Genomic DNA, 16,664 nt, shown 5'->3' with positions numbered 1-16,664 from the left:
GTGTGTGTGTGTGTGTGTGTGTGTGTGTGTGTGTGTGTGTGTGTGTGATATGATCATATACATGTCCATACACCCAGCTTCTAATGCTCCTACACTGAATTATAATCATAGTCTGTATCATAGCCAACACCAGGGTGAAGCAGTTTCGGTGTAGGGTTAGCATGAGGTTGTATTTTAGCCACATGCTCTCTTTCATGCATCATGGCTTCACAGTTTGTCTCTTACAGGGTTTCTGTTTCAGTTATGCCATGTAGATGTGCACGTACCCTAACCTCCCAGCAACCTGCCAGATTTTAAGAGGTTCAAATTTGTGCTAGATGGAAAATTGGCTACAATTGCAGATAGAAGCATCCATGCCGTGATGTTTTCAGCCCTAAAGGGTTCTTCCTTTTAGCCAGTCATCCAAATATAGAGGCAGGAACACTTTGTAGATGTGCATGACATGGGTGCTCTTCAGTGGCACTTGTGTAAATCACATAGACCAGATTAAACTCACTCTTTGTAAATATACTCCAGTGTGTCCCGGGATACTGTGTGCAGGTTCTGCTGCCTGGCTCACAATAATGACAAATGGTTTTTAGCATAACAAATGCCAGGCCGAGCTGTCATTGGCTGCCCTGATGCCACCGGGTAAGCAGTGACATGTCATCCCTCTGGATCCAGATACTGTTTATGCCACTGAAAACTTCATGTTTTCCCTTCTACTGTTTATTATCCTCACCTTGACCCATACACCAAAAATAGCTTAAACTCCACTGTGGCTGCTCGTTTAGCAAACGACCCAGCCAAATTGTAATGTAGGATTAGCAGACTTCTCAGTCTGCCCTGATAGAATCTTGTTGGCGAGTCACCAGGTGACTTAAAATATCACTGAAGCCCTCTGCCAAAACAAACCACTGCATGTTACCAGTGACCTATAATGAAAAAGAAACAAGACAGATCAGCAGCCGACAAAATAACTGTTCTTCTTTCACCTGCGTTCCGAGCACAGCTTAGTATTTACAGGAAATGGTCAGCGTTACACTGATGTCTCTGAGCTGAACAGTTTTATCTCCCCTCTCTCTTTACTCGTCCAGTCTCTGAGCCTAACCTGAAGGTGCGTTCACGCTTGAAGCAAAAGGTGGCAGAGAGGCGGAGCTCCCCTCTCCTCCGCAGGAAGGACGGAACTGTCATCAGCACCTTCAAGAAGAGAGCCATAGAGATATCAGGTGAGCAGAGACGCTTACGTTTTCATTCTGAGAAGAAGTGCAAATAAGCTCTCAGGTGCAGAGTGTTTAGTGTGAATAGCTGCTTTAATCAGAAATTTAAAATGAATTTGCTGCTCATTTATTCCTGTGTCTGTGTCTCTCCACCAGTTTCCTCTCTCTGTAACAGTGCTCCGGGGTCAGGTCCCAGCAGTCCCAACAGTTCCAATACAGCTATTGCCAACGGCAATACTGGATCAGTCCCCAACATACAGACTGAGGTACACGTGCACACACACACAGGCTGGCTTCATTTTCAGTTCTTCAAACTCGACACGAAGCTCGAGTTTGCCCCCTGCAGTTCAGTGTGGAGCACTGAATCAAAAATGACGATATGGGGGAAACTGTAACAGGCAGCAGCTGTGTGAAAGTGATGATTGAGCAGCAAAAGGCAGCATTTAATCACCTTGAACTTTGGCAGGAACTCTGGCTTTGCCCCTGTGTTGTCTTCTTTGCTGTATCTGCAGAGTGTTTCTGCGTGTAGTTGTGCTTTCTGTTCTGTACGTTGTGTTTGCTGTGCATACTTTGATGCTGTTTGGGTCACAGCCAAAGTATAAACCATTTTAGCACTGTAATCTTGGAAAAGAAAACATTCTCGAATTTTTATTGTTTGTCAAATGTCAAAGATAAAATTGCTCACTTTGACGCAGAAATAGGGCTGCAAAAATACTAACTTATAAATATCTAACTGTACCTTTAGTGGTTCAGAGCTAGTCACTGGAGGGAAACTCTAAAGTACTCCCTGCACCCTGGAGGGGGGATTTTATTTGTACCCTTGTGGTTTGTGCTTACAGAAACAAATCTTGAACCTCTAATTACAGTTTCACAATAGTATAACAGAATAAAAAGAGACATTTAAAAAAGGCCACAGAAAACCCAGAATCGTTTTGCTGTGAGGCATCTGCACCACCCCTACAAGATCAAACTTCTGTAATGTCTACAATTATTTTTGGAGAAAATAAAGCAAAACCTACAAATCTAAATGTAAAATTATAATTTAACATAATTTCTTTTTTTATTTGACAGAGTATTGATTCTCGATACTGGAGAATAAAATCAAGAAGAATTTGAAGTATGTAGCCTTTACTACTCGTGAATGAGGTACAGTGATTAGTGTTAAAGGGTTTCAGTGGAATAATACACTTTTCCTGTGCCCTTATTTTTAGGCATGTAGAGTGTGTGATGCAAATTACGTAGGTCCCATAATGGAACCCTGTGGTACACCACCAGATGTGCCATATCTGCAATAGGTTTTGCTGTTTTGTTGATAAGAAAGAAACTATACTAAGATGATATCTAGAGTTCACCTAACAGACAAACCGTAGTTGTAGCCTCAGCAGAGTTGGTTGGTTTTGATTGGTTATTTCAGTATATGACTTTAAAGACACATGAAATGATTCCCCTGACATTTTTTATGTTTTCGTTGTAAGTCTTTATGAAGATAATATGACAAAGCAGTTAAATAATCATGTTTCGGATTACTCATTTACACTCATTGCCACTTGAATTAACTGGTTGTTGTGTTTGGCTACAAGCAGGTACGCAGAACGCCCTCTGGTGGTCAAACTATCCAACATCAGTGCTCATAACATGGTTTCCTGTCTCTTTACCTTTTGAGTTTTCATTTGTTGGGCATTATAAACACTGATACTGAGATATCAGTCGGGCTCTAGTTAGAGATTAAAGACAAGCATGGCCAAAGACAGTGAGATTTCATTTTTTCATTTTATTCCAGAGGCATATTTCTAAGGGTGGTGTTGAATATGGATAATATACTGGGCACAACTGTATCAAATGCATGTTGAAGCAGGCTGTATGGAGTAATTCTTAAAGGCCTTCAAGGCTGACAAGACTCCTCTGTTTATTTAAGTTGAGCGAGTGTGGAACAAATGCCATGGAAGTTTCCTGTTTTTGTGCTCTTCCAAGAAACTTCCAGGAAATGGTCTTCTTCTATAACAAGAAGAAGAAGCAGTTAATTATATTTTGCCCAAGTATGTGCTAAATTGAACAAACTGAGTTCTCCCTGTGCAGGACACTAAAACTGCTTGTGTGTTTGCTTTTCTGCAGCTGAGGTCTCTCCATCAGACGCTGGGGGCTGATGGGACATTGAGTCCTCTGAGTCTTTACACCTCACCCTCCCTGCCGAATATCTCGCTGGGCCTCCCTGCCAACACACATATCACGGTGAGTCACTGCGGTGCATGTACCCATCGACACAAGAACACACAAACACACACTATACACCCCCACACTGATGGACTCGCCACACACACTGTTACACAGTAACCTGTAGTTCTATAAGTATCTGCGTATCCTGTTTTTTCTGAGCTTGGTTCTGGTGGAGGTTTCTTCCTGTTAAAAGGAAGTTCTTCCTTCCCACTGTCACCAAATGCTCAGTCATAGACAGTTGTGGGATTGGTGTGATTGCTGGGGTTGCTTACCTCTGCAGGTTCTTTACTTAACAATATAAAGTACCTTGTGCCAGCTGTTGCTGTTAAATGGAGCTGTATGAATGAATTGGGAAAAGGTTTACTGAGGGTGTCAATCAGTCATTTGCCAGTGACTTCTTTCCAACTGGCCTCCTTGTGGTGAGCGTAGAAGTCGCCTCCTTGTTGCTTTGCTTTTTAAACCCAGGAGTTTCGTCTAGCTGACGTGCACTTTTGTTACAAAGCAGTCAGTCTTACTCACTTACACTAAGTGATCCATGAAGCAGTGGCTCTTCTTTTTCTATATGTGTGTAGTTTTCCACATAGAAGTAAACCAAAGGAGGCCTTTTTATTTCCATGACTGTTCATTTTGGTGAGAGATCACTTCTAGCTTGCATGTGTAAGCGAGTGCTATCCTTAAAATGTATGATTTGGTTAAAAGCTCTTTCTCCAGTGGGATTTTTATGTCTGCCCATTTCTACACGAACCCAGTGGAAAGATATCCATAGGCTGCTTCTTATGGAATACATGGAAACAATAAAGAGTCCTATTCTTGTGTTGCAGTGTAAAGCTAGTTATTCCTGCATTTTCATAAAGGTAAAATATGCTAAGACAACCAAACACGGTGTTGAGACTCCTTTGGTCTTGGCTTTGGATACATTTTCATGATGAGTTTTGGTTGCTCCGTTTGCTCCGAGCTCTGTTTGCACCACTGTAGGAAATCTGTACCATCAGAAGGAATCCAGCACTTCATAGATTTGTTGTTCTGAGTTCTGTGTTAAATAAACAGTTCCTGTTCAAGGAGAGGATTTAAGCAAAAAGCTGAGCAGCTGAAAAACTGCCATGAGGTGCCTGTCAATTTGTGTCTGTGTGGTAACTATGGTAATACTCCCTCTAAAGCCCTCCCAGAAGCTGTCTGCCCAGCAAGAGGCAGAGCGTCAGGCCATCCAGTCGCTGCGGGGGGGTGGAGCTCTAACAGGAAAGTTTCTCTCCACGTCCTCCCTTCCAGCAGGTGAGCTGGACCGCTGCTCATATCAGTTTAGTGAGTCATTGTGCACTAATCATAAAAGTGCATCGTGACTGTAGTTGGTTTAAATTGAATTCTTTAGTTATGATTTAATATCTCTTTGCAGGTGTGGGACATGATGTGGAGACTCCGCCCCCCAGCTCTCATTCAGCCCATTCCTCGTTACTGCAACACGTACTACTGCTGGAGCAGGCTAGGCAACAGACTGCTATGCTAGGTGGTGCAAACACAATCGCGCACACAGCACATACACAAAAATTCACGACAGTGCCTAACTCATCACCTTTTTCTCTGACCCTTGACCTGTCTAGTGCCCATGTACAGCCAATCGCCGCTGGTTACGGCAGAGAGAGGTGTGTCGGGTGGCATGCGGGCCGTCAACAAGCTGCCTCGCCACCGGCCGCTGGCTCGTACGCAGAGCGCACCTTTGCCCCAGTCCCCCCAGGCCCTGCAGCAACTGGTGGTTCAACAGCAGCACCATCACTTCCTGGAGAAGCATTACAAGGTAGACACAATTACACACACACACACACACACACACACACACACACACACACACACACACACACAGATGCGCACACGTGCAGATTCTCACATAATCTTTGTGTGTTTGTGTGTGTGTAGATGCTGTCAAAGGGGACAGATTTACCTAGGCCACCACCCACTCACCCAGAGGAAACAGAGGAGGAGCTTACAGAGACCAATGACATGCAGGAGGAGGATGAAGGGGTGGGCCTTCACAGGTGTGCCAGTATTTCTGTGTTTGTGTGTCTCTGTGTGACACACAGTGCTTAACACATTTATTAGCCCCAGCCTGATGTGAGGTTTATGCCAATGCCAAAATCCTCGTTCAGTAATGGTTCCTCCAGCAGTATGTGGAGGCTGTTTAATGCTAAATAGAAATATTGTTTTTATCTGTGATGTTTCAAATTTGTTGCTTTACAAAGAAGCTGAAAAGCTGTTATTTGTTTTTAATTGAAATTACAAATACAATTCCTGAATATAAAAAGTGAATGTTCTGTTCTCAGAGATGTCCACTCCATTAGCTCAAATATGAGTATAAAAACATGAATTCAGTTTGTTATTATTTAGGCTTCGTTATTAGGCTGGTTAATAACAATATAAATATATATATATGTATATATTATTATATATCTGTAGAAATGAAGAGTGTGGCTGCTCCTATTTTTACATTTTTATTGATCTTGTTGGCTGACGTAGTCATCACAGTTTCCTCTTCTGAGCTCAGAGTTTTGAGAAATATTTAAGTGACTCACAACACGATTTAGGTTTGTGGTTGCCTGCCGTTATTTCTACACATTATATTAACTGGTGTTCCTGGCATAGCTGAGATGGTTGTTAGCGGAACAAGCTTATAATGGGTGGCTCAAACTGTGAACCCAAGTGCTTTGGTGCTAAACACATGCAGGTCATGGATCTGTTACAGAGAGTCAAGTTTACAGTGTGCAGTGTTTTTGGTTTATAGTCAGATTTCTGTACAAACGTTGGGAGTGAAAACTGCAGAGAGCTATAGAACTCTTCATCATCACAATTAAGCTTTTAGGAATTTTCTATGACTTGCATAACAACATAAAGTGTGTCGCTTCTATTATTGATGTAGATATTTGACTGCCTAATCATCCCATCAGTCAGCTGTCAGAGTTCAGGTTTGTAAGGTGGAAATGAAACAGCCCTGGACTCAGTCTTAAGACCCGAACGGATCTTGTTCAGTTTCCTTTGGTTTTGCTCTTGAATCAAAACATTTTTCTGAATTGCTGTTTTTCCTGGAAGGAAACACTGTAAAACATGAGCTTGTTATGTTTGTCAGATTTCAACAACAATAGATGACTCATTCTCTCACCAGGTCCTACTTGTGTCCAGCCTGCTAATTTGTGCTGCTCTTGGTAGATCATGCCGACATCATTGTTGAAATGAACCGGCTGTGCCTGTTCGCATAGCTTTACACTCTCGTTGGTGCGTTGTTCAGTTGCAGGTTGTCGATCAGTTGCCCTGCTTTGTAAATCTGACCCAGAAGCTAGTTTTCGTAAAGAGCACGTGTATCTGGCTCCTGGACACACCTTTTCCCTCTGTTCTGTCTTCTCATCCAATCAGGCTTCAGAAGGAGGGGTCTGATGATAGCACGCCTTCGTCTGAGCGTCTCGGCGTGCACGTGAAGGGTGAGGAGGAGTGTGGAAGCGTGCATATCAAAGGGGAGAGCACCGAGAGTGAGCTGGAAGAAGAGGAAGAGGATGAAGATATCATTCAGTTGAGGGAGGGCGACGAAGAGGAGAGAGGGAGTTACAGTCAGGTTTGTGTGTGAATACAGTGCAGCTTTGCATCATTGATAATCAGCTTGGTTCATGTAAATGGGTGTGGTCAGTTAGTGAGTGCTTGGGCTCATCTGATAATGACAAGGTGTCCAACAGGAGCTCCTTCAAAGCCCACGGTCTGTCTTAAAACTCAGGACTTGTTGGTTCCACAGCGTCATCCCACAGAGGGATGAGTCACACAAATGCATCACTGATCGCCTTCCTGCTGTTTTGTATCTCGCTGCGTTTGCTCTGTTACAGCGGTTGCTTTGCGTTAGTGATCTGACTCATCCCAGCTAATGGTCGGCCTCTTACTTCAGTCTAAAGCTGAGGTGGCTTCAGGTGTTTTTCACCCACGCACAACTGTTTTCACACATAGCAATTCTGAGCTGCAGTACATTTACGTATCACTTCAGAGTATTCCTTTTGGGCTGAGCTCATTGCATAACGTGTCTTATCTGCTTTCAGGAAAAAGAACACACATTGAATTTTCCAAAATTTGCCAAACGCATATTTTTCTCGTCTTAGACGAGGCTAAGCGTTCTTGAAGAGCCAACTTATACAATGTGATGCTCAGACCACTTGGCAGTGTGCTGGGTGGTGACGTCTAACTGTGTGAGCACAACACTGTTCAAGGACTCTGACTGAACGTAAGGATCACTTTGCTCAAAGTGGATCAGTGATGCTAACTACATGAATTCTTTCCTATTTAGTCTGCCATCTGGTATTCTAAATATGTCGTTCCACAATCAGACTCTGATGCCAACATTTGGTATCAACAGTTGAATTGGCCAAAAACAGAAGGATGAGCTGAGCAACACCAAAAGACCACGGAGACTACACATGGCAGATAAAGGTGATAATCACAGTTGAGTTGTTTCCCTGGTAAACAAAAGCTTTACGTAACATTGAGTAAAGTTGAGAACATTTAAATCTACAGTTAGTGAATGTAAGTAGAGTTTAACCTCAAAGTGAGTGGCTGCAGTGACGAGCACAAACAGCCAGATTAGAACAGCCTTACAAATGTGAAACGTGATAAGAGCATGAACAGGGACAAGAAAGCATCATTATTCATACACCTGATCGCCTCTCCAACATAGTAGAGACGGCATTAAGGACGTACCTGTCATATCTAAGAAGTAAAGCCTCAACAGAAATACTTTAATCAAATGGCCAACAGAGGGCGACTTCACCAGCTCTGAAGAAGTGCCGTCGTTTTTTTTGTAAACACTCTGCGATGAGTTTATGGTCACAATCATTCAGTTCAGGTCTTATTGAATACATTATCATAGATATATTGATTGATTGACAAGTGACTGTTGTATTTCTCGGTTTAACTGTCAGATCCAGCGCTCATCATTGCCTCACTTTTAATGTTTCTTAGACCAGTGGCTGGTGCCACAGAGGCTGTGTCCATCTTTTATATACATTTTATATAAAGGCACAGACACTACTGCACCACTCTTCTTTATTGATTATGTGACTGCAGGTGCAAACTGTACTTTCAATCAGATGCTGCAAAACTGATAAGGTAGTGCTTCACAGTTCAGCCTTGCAATGGTCCAACAGAAGCAGCTCTTAAAGCAAAACATGGAGAGGTCTTCAGTGGTTACCAGCTTACCTGAGCACACAACACTGAAGCCACAGAAGGAGAACTCTCAGTTTTTGGTTTGGCTTCCGAATGTTTAAAGGTTTCTGATATACTCAGTTATGGTACACTGCTCTTGTTACTGTGGAGGGAGTGTGTATAAAAATAGCTGTAATTCCTAAATGGTTAATGCAAGATTTGTGGTCAGCCTCTTGAATTAAAGCTGAAGTTTCCACTTCAATCACATCTTGATTGCTTCATTTCATTGATTTAGTACAGAGGCAACATTTCTGTAGGAAAATTGTGCTGCTGTCTAAATACTTCTGGACCCGACCGTAAAGGTCCATGTGTGACGTGCGTGCTAGCGGTCATTGAGTTTAAGTGCATTTAACCTGCACACTTCACTGTGTTTTTCAGTCATCTTTTTCTCTCCAGCCCCATGACACCTCTGACCCGTGTTCACTGTGGGTGGTACTTACTGAGAGGAGGGTTAAAGTGGATGCTGTGATTGTGGAGAAACAGCTTTATTTATTTCTTTTTGCACCGGTACTCGATGAGTCATCAGAAGAAATCAGATGCTTAACCAAAACAAAACAAGATGGCATTTGAATATGAACAACTTCACTGCTTTCATACAGCGTATACAGTAATATGCAAAATCAGAGGGAGGATGCTTCCTGGGAGACTGCATGATGAGATCAGGGCTCTGCAGGGGTTCACATCCTCTGCTGCAGGACCTGTTGTTGCTCAGTACTTCAAGTATCAGGTTGGATGTAGAGCTGGGCGATATGAGATTTTTTCATATCACGATATGTTTTTTTCATTTCAGGCGATAACGATATCTATCACGATATAAGACAAATAACTATATTTGTAAGATTTAAATGTGCCGTTGCTCACAAGTAAAATGTGAAATAATCAGCAGCTTGTTTTTATTTAAATATTTATTTCCCATAATAAGTTCAACAGGGTAGATGTACTTAAGGAACATGAGACTTTTTCAGATAAATAAAGGCAAATATTGCAAACTACACAAAAGGCAGCCGCTAAAGCGTTTAAGTTTCAAAATAGAACAAACGAAACAGACTAAATTGTCAATTCCACTTAGAAACAAAATATTAATTCTAAAAATAAATCTTAGTTTGTTTTACAGAAGAACAGACAAAACTGACTAACTTTTGTCAATATCAAATAAACTGAGAACTAAAAGGAAATTCTCAATCTCTCCTTGTTGTATAGCTGAGCTTTTCAAACAGTTTTAACAGTTACTTTAGTCTGACAAAAGCCGAATGACGAATTAGCGCTTCCAGTCAGAGACTGAGGCTACGTCCACACGTACACGGGTATTTTTGAAAACGGAGATTTTCCGTTTTCGTTTTAAAAAATAATCCCGTCCACACATAAAGGCAGAAATGAAGGAAAACGCTGCTATGAACATGCCAAAGCAGCAGGTGGCGCTAGATTCCTAACCGTGCAGAAATGTTGGCCAATCAGAAGTCTAGAAGCCTCGGTGGGAAAAAGTAAACAAAGCTGGGGCATAGAAGCAGAACCGAGTCGTATGTGTGGAGGGACAGTAACTGTGTGTATATGTAAGCATTTAAACACTGCAGAGAGTAGAATTAACAGTATTGTAGAAATTCATTTCACCGAAACAATAACGTGGCGCACAGTGTGACGCATGCACCAGTTTATTGTATTTCCAGACTTGCTTTCGGCACAATTTACAGTGCACGCTACTCTGTTTTTTGTCAGACTTGAAATAGCCGAAATACCTTCACACTACGGAACTTCTATGGCTCTTCCGTTTGACAATCTCTCCGGCATTGGAACCATCATCTGTTTTCTCTTCGGTCACGCTCGGTTGATTTTTCTAGTCGGCACACTCATTTCCTCCATTACCCGCTGGCTGCTTCCCAAACAAACACACGTGCGGCTTGGCACTTGTGCTGTACGTAACAAGTCACGTGACGTGACGCTGCGGCTGTGATTGGTTCGGCTCTGCGCTACTTAATTTGGATTGGCTGACCTTTTTTTTTTTTTTTTTTTTTTTAAGAGGACAAGAGCGGCGAGGTCTATCGCGATAGTTTAATTTCTCTATCGAGTAAAAGTTATATCGCGATACATATCGTTATCGTTCTATCGCCCAGCTCTAGTTGGATGTTTGGGGCACGTTGTTGAACAGTGGAAGAAAGACAAAAGCCTTTAAAGCTGACCCAGCCTCAAGATAATGATGCACAGACACACACACACACTTGTTGATGCCGCAGTGACATCACCAGCTGATGACTCAACCACTGGACTCACCGCTGTGTGTGTATGTGTGTCCTGTATGTCTGTATATCTTCAAGTGTGTGTCTTTTAGTGTCCACCCACGCGTGATGAGTCACCCAGATCGCAGCAGGGAGCACAGCAACACTCCCTATATATAGACACCACAGAGTGTGTGTGTGTGTGTGAGGGGAGTGGTTACACAAACCTGAAATCTCACACACACACCATGAGGGGGTGGTGATCAGTTAGATTTCAGGACAGTCAGTCCAAATGTCATGAAAACGGAACACAATTTTTGTGAATGATACAATATTTTGAATAGTGATTTCAGTGTGTGTGTGTGTGTGTGTGTGTGTGTGTGTGTGTGAGAGGGTGTGTGTGTGTGTGGTGTGTGTGTGTGCGTGCGTTGGCAGAGACAGGACTGGTTTTAAGTGTGCTCTCCTCTTAAACACACACATCCTCCATCGCTGCAGTGAATGAGCTGATCTCTGATTCATCCTCCTGCAGTGAATCATTACTTTCTATCTCTTCTCTCCCTCCATCCCTGTCCCATCAGGCCTTGCAGCAGCTGGGCGTGTTCCAGTCCTCGTTGCCCCACAGACCCCTGAGTAGAGCGCAGTCCTCTCCTGCAGCTGCCGTTAATCCCATCAAACACCTCTTCACTACCGGTCAGTTTTCTGTGTTTGCGCTTCTTATGTGGTTGTGCGTGCGCACATCTGGTTTCCCATTGGATAACAATGTGATGGTGTCAAGTCTGCCTACTGGAGGCCTCCATACTTGTTGCCTAGCAACAGGGAGCTGACTCTCTCGGTTGACGGTTCAGATGAACAGCGCATGAGCCCATCACTCGTACCTTGTTTTATATTTGATTATTTTCCAGTAAGAGCTCTTCCTGTTTTTATGTTGCATTGATGTGCTGGGACGAGAATGTGCAGGTCAGGTCAGGGTGTTCTTTACTGTATGCTCTGAATCCACAGGACAACAGCTCCATATGAGACTTCCTTGCATGAGTACTGTAAACTAAACTGTTACACAGAGGAGTCTGAGCACTTCACGTTTTAATCGCCTCACCTAGATTTACTTCAGCTCACACTGTGCAGCTGGCACACTTATAAAGTTTATTCAGACCGTAAGCTGCGTTCTTGGCATTTTCAAAGCCAGAGAGAGGGAGCGTCACAGTAATGACCTGTTCTGCTCCAAGTTTGAATTCTTGGATTTGAATCATAGTTCATAAGTAATCCTTATTCATCTCACACTGTGTCTGTTATTAAACAGATTTATTCTGGTATTAAATTAGCTTTTAACTCTTTGGTACCAAATAAAGACTCAAACCGTGAGTTTTGTGCTGTTGTTTTCCTAGTCCAGTTCTTCTATGTAGAAAAGGGTTCACTTTAACATGAGCTTAGCCTGAGATGGGGTCTGACCAGGATGAAACGAGGGCAGATCTGACAGATGTGGCCTTGTAAAAATGCAAGCTTGAAAGCAGAGGCTCCAGAGAGCATGCTCATGTTAATCCTGGTAATGAAAGCTGGTGATTAAGGTGACCCGTCTCTCTTTGACAGTTATTTCAGAGTAAACGTGTGGCTGTAAATTTTGAAATCTTAAATCTTCATAGATTGTGTTCTTATTGTGCTGCTGTGACCAGTTCTCTGCCTCATTTCATGCTTAAAGTGGATCTTTTGTTTTCCACTCCGTAACAGACCAACCAGTGTTAAATTCCAGTTTACGAATATAAAAACAGACTTTATGCAGCTGCACACAAATACATGTAATTGGTAGTTGCTCCTGACATCTTGTGGTGATCATTGGGTACTACAGCTGCTGTTGACCCGGTGTCCATACCACTGAACTACAGGCTTTTATTTCATTGCAATATCTGTGTGTATCTTTTTCCTCTCCCTCTCCAGGGCTTGTATATGACAGTCTGATGCTGAAACATCAGTGTGTGTGTGGGAACGCTCACATCCACCCAGAGCATGCTGGGAGAGTTCAGAGCATCTGGTCCAGACTGCAGGAGACGGGCCTGCTGGGCCGCTGTGAGGTACACATACATTCTTAAGTTTCAGATAAGGCCTTCACACTGACGGCAGAGCCTGCAATGATTTGTTCAATTCAGTTTATTGATTTATACACTGTGTAAAAGCAAGTACAGCACATCTGTCATTTCTTGCAAAGTTGATTTTGTTGTATGCAAACATTACTCTCTGTGTGTGAGCAGAGGATTCGTGGGCGTAAAGCATCTCTGGATGAGATCCAGTCCGTCCATTCAGAGTTCCACACCCTGCTGTATGGAACCAGTCCGCTCAATCGGCACAAACTGGACCACAAGAAGCTGCTCGGTACCCGTCTGTCTGTCTGACTGTCTGTCTACACTTTCTATACACTGAAGCTTGACTAAAGTAAATCTGTAAATTATAAATTACAGAGTAAATTATGGAGAAAAATGCAGCCCTGGCTTAACTTTTGCTGTACGAGTTAGCATGAGTTTTATCGCTTCTTTAAATGTTCCTGTTAGTAATACATCAATCAGACACCCAGATCAATTATCCTCACAGTAACTCCACTGAGGAAAATAAGACGGGAACGTCACAGCATCCTTACTGTAAATAAGCTCAGGACCCAGCAGTGTGTAGCTGAATACTTTACCCAGGAAACATCATTTGTAATTACATAAAGGTTGATAACATTCAGATGTCGTGATGATTGAGTGTGTGTTCTGACTACCCAGTTATGGTCCTTCCATCCTGTGATTGGCTGTTGCCTGTGTGGCAGTCTGTTTAGTTGGTGTCGTACCCACTTTACTGTTTACTTGTGATAAATGTATCGAGCACTTCCTGTGCCGTAACCTCAACTCTGGCTGATTTTCGTTCCAGGTCCGATTAGCCAGAAGATGTACGCTGTTCTTCCCTGTGGAGGAATAGGGGTGAGATTCTCTCTTTCTAGCTGGTCTGCCTGTGTTAGTGTTAGCCCTGGTCTGAACTGTGTGCTGCCCCCTGCAGGTGGACAGCGACACAGTGTGGAATGAGATGCACTCATCGGCTGCAGTGCGCATGGCGGTGGGCTCGGTCATCGAGCTGGCCTTCAGAGTGGCTGCAGGGGAGTTAAAAGTAAGGCTTTCACCAAGGCAACCACAAACCATGAGTGTGAGCTCATGCTGCGTGCGCGTCCCCCTCACTCTGTGCTTGTTTCTCTAGAATGGCTTCGCAGTTGTTCGTCCTCCAGGGCACCATGCTGAGGAGTCCACGGCTATGTCAGTACACCTGTCACAGAATTCTGACTACATTTCTCTCACTACATCTCCAGCTTGACTAATATGTTTTTTTAATGTGTTTGCACAGGGGCTTTTGTTTCTTCAATTCAGTCGCCATTACTGCCAAGCTGCTGCAGCAGAAACTCGGAGTGGGCAAGATCCTCATTGTGGACTGGGTGAGAGGGCAGACACACACACACAGTCTTGTTTTCATATTTTTGTGGGGACATCTGATTGACATAATGCTGTCAGCCTAAACCTAAACCTAACCTAACTGTAACCCTGACACTAAAATCACATCTCAAAAATGCCTTAAGCCCGTTCAGTTATCTTAGTGAGGACCTTCATTGACATAATGGTTTCCCTAGCCCCTTACCCTAACCCAGGGGTGTCAAACTCAAATACACAGTGGGCCAAAATTCAAAACTGGATCAAAGTCGCGGGCTAACGTTAATATTCATTGAAAAAAAATCTTCCTCCAAATATAACAAGGAATCTTTTCTTATGGACTCAAACATGTTTTGCTGAAAATCTGAATATGGAACAAGCAAAGCTTAATACTAAACAATATATATAACTATATAAACGTATATATAACTTAAAATTGCACACATGCAAAATCAAAATTCCAATTAAATAACACATCAGTGGAATTTATTTCTTAAATAAAAAATGTATTTGCAGCCTTCTGAATTAAATTTTATCATTTTATCATTTATCAGATTTTCATCATATTCTCGCACCTGTCCAGAAAGCTCCTGTTTTCTGCCTTTCTTTTTGCCATTTTGGGATAGATAGCATGGCAGTATTTGCATGGTTGCTATGACTATGGTCAACAGAGGAGAGGGTGCTAATGGGTCCTGTCATGACTGACGCGCCAAAACACCAACAGAGCATTCTGGGAATTGTAGTATTAGCAGTACATGCACTGTATAATACTGGCAGGCCAGCTCTGATAGTAATGTGGTATGGCTTCGCGGGCCAAATGTAATTAGGCTGCGGGCCAGAGTTTGACACCTATGCCCTAATCATTAAAAATGAATGCCTAACCCTAATACCTAACCATAACCTAATTGTAACCCTGACACTAAAACCACATTTCGAGTAAATACAAAATGCACTATTTGAATAATGATTTCATGCGTTAAAGGATAAAGAAAAGCTATCCAAACCTACCTTTTGTGTATGTAGCCTAGTGGACTCATTGTATCTTTGTTAAATTATGAATTATTTGTGATTCACCACATTTTATTAGGATATCACAGTTCAGTTTTGCTAGCCACACCCAGACCTGATTCCTAGCAGACCTGCCGAATCAAGACATCAGTTATAGCGTCAGTATACCCTCTACATCGGTCCTTTCACTCACACAATGTTATCACACAGTCATTTCTATTTATCCCACTTTAACTCTCAGAAAGCTGCTGCAGTATTCTCCATCTATCTGTCTGGAAATGGTTATAAAGCCGTTTCTAACGCTTTAAGACTCCAGTGAAAAACAGTTAGAGCAAAAGGAAAACAAAGCCATGTCTCACATTTACCAGAACAGCATCTTGACGATCCCTGAGAGTTTTGGGAAAACATTTTTTTAAAAGGTTTTAAAAAGTTAAACTAAAAGGGAAATGAATCTGAGTGAAAGGCTAACCCGTCCCTGTGTGTCCACTGCGTCTGTACCATACGTTCCCTCTGACCTTCTCTCTGACGCTGCTGTGATATGTCACTGCAGGACATTCACCATGGCAACGGCACTCAGCAGGCCTTCTATAGTGACCCCAACGTCCTCTACATTTCCCTCCATCGCTACGACGACGGAAACTTCTTTCCTGGCAGCGGCGCTCCAGAGGAGGTAATCACACAATCCCACCGGTCATTCTGTGGGTGTGAGGATTCGACAAACCAAAAGTTTCAACCTTGGCTGACCAAACTGGCCAAAAAGATCTCCACTTGCATAATGTAGTGCACAGGAACGAACAAGAGGCAAATCAACGAGAAGCGGTGGCTATTTGAGTTTAAATGGCAAATATGGTCACAGGAGAGAAAAGACCTGATTGCAGGATGCAGGAGGCCAATGACTGAGAAAGCAACAAGAATACAGAGAGAGATTAACTGATGGTGAACAGGCAGACAGACAGCTGGAGGCTCAAAGACACAAAGTGAAACTGACAGAAATGCAAAGACAGCAGAGTTTACAAACAGAATGGCTAAAGACACGTGATGATGATTGTTGCTCTGTCCCTGTTTGTCCTGCTGTCTGCAGGTGGGATCAGGTGCAGGTGTTGGTTTTAATGTGAACATAGCGTGGACCGGAGGAGTAGATCCCCCAATGGGTGATGTGGAGTACCTCACTGCTTTCAGGTAAAACTTTTCAACGTGGAGATTTCATCGTTTCGTGATGTTTGTATGCATTTGAATGGTGTTAATTCAGGTTTGCAACATAAGTGGAATCAAATTCTGTTGTTGGGGTGTGTGTGTGTGTGTGTGTGTGTGTGTGTGTGTGTGTGTGTGTGTGTGTGTGTGTGTGTGTGTGTGTGTGTGTGTGTGTGTGTGTG

The 16,664-nt window shown here is 42.9% G+C and overlaps 1 protein-coding gene across 3 annotated transcripts in view; it reads left to right on the top strand.

The window, feature by feature from the left end:
• Positions 1 to 16,664, top strand: part of hdac5 (histone deacetylase 5) — a 62,075-nt gene that overhangs the window by 41,444 nt on the left and 3,967 nt on the right. For all 3 annotated transcript variants that reach the window (XM_005945971.3, XM_005945970.3, XM_005945969.2), the window contains 17 exons: positions 1,077 to 1,208; positions 1,356 to 1,465; positions 3,312 to 3,428; positions 4,571 to 4,682; positions 4,804 to 4,914; positions 5,009 to 5,202; positions 5,322 to 5,440; positions 6,810 to 7,005; positions 11,422 to 11,533; positions 12,773 to 12,906; positions 13,084 to 13,204; positions 13,739 to 13,788; positions 13,865 to 13,972; positions 14,060 to 14,115; positions 14,204 to 14,291; positions 15,842 to 15,961; positions 16,373 to 16,470. In XM_005945971.3, the coding sequence (XP_005946033.1) occupies positions 1,077 to 1,208; positions 1,356 to 1,465; positions 3,312 to 3,428; positions 4,571 to 4,682; positions 4,804 to 4,914; positions 5,009 to 5,202; positions 5,322 to 5,440; positions 6,810 to 7,005; positions 11,422 to 11,533; positions 12,773 to 12,906; positions 13,084 to 13,204; positions 13,739 to 13,788; positions 13,865 to 13,972; positions 14,060 to 14,115; positions 14,204 to 14,291; positions 15,842 to 15,961; positions 16,373 to 16,470 (1,978 nt within the window). The remainder of the gene's footprint in view (positions 1 to 1,076; positions 1,209 to 1,355; positions 1,466 to 3,311; positions 3,429 to 4,570; positions 4,683 to 4,803; positions 4,915 to 5,008; positions 5,203 to 5,321; positions 5,441 to 6,809; positions 7,006 to 11,421; positions 11,534 to 12,772; positions 12,907 to 13,083; positions 13,205 to 13,738; positions 13,789 to 13,864; positions 13,973 to 14,059; positions 14,116 to 14,203; positions 14,292 to 15,841; positions 15,962 to 16,372; positions 16,471 to 16,664) is intronic.

This window comes from Haplochromis burtoni, unplaced genomic scaffold, assembly GCF_018398535.1.
Source record: "Haplochromis burtoni strain Fernald_Lab_line unplaced genomic scaffold, NCSU_Asbu1 Contig_453, whole genome shotgun sequence".
NCBI classification, from domain to species: Eukaryota; Metazoa; Chordata; class Actinopteri; order Cichliformes; family Cichlidae; genus Haplochromis; species Haplochromis burtoni.
This window is presented reverse-complemented; position numbering and strand designations above follow the sequence as displayed.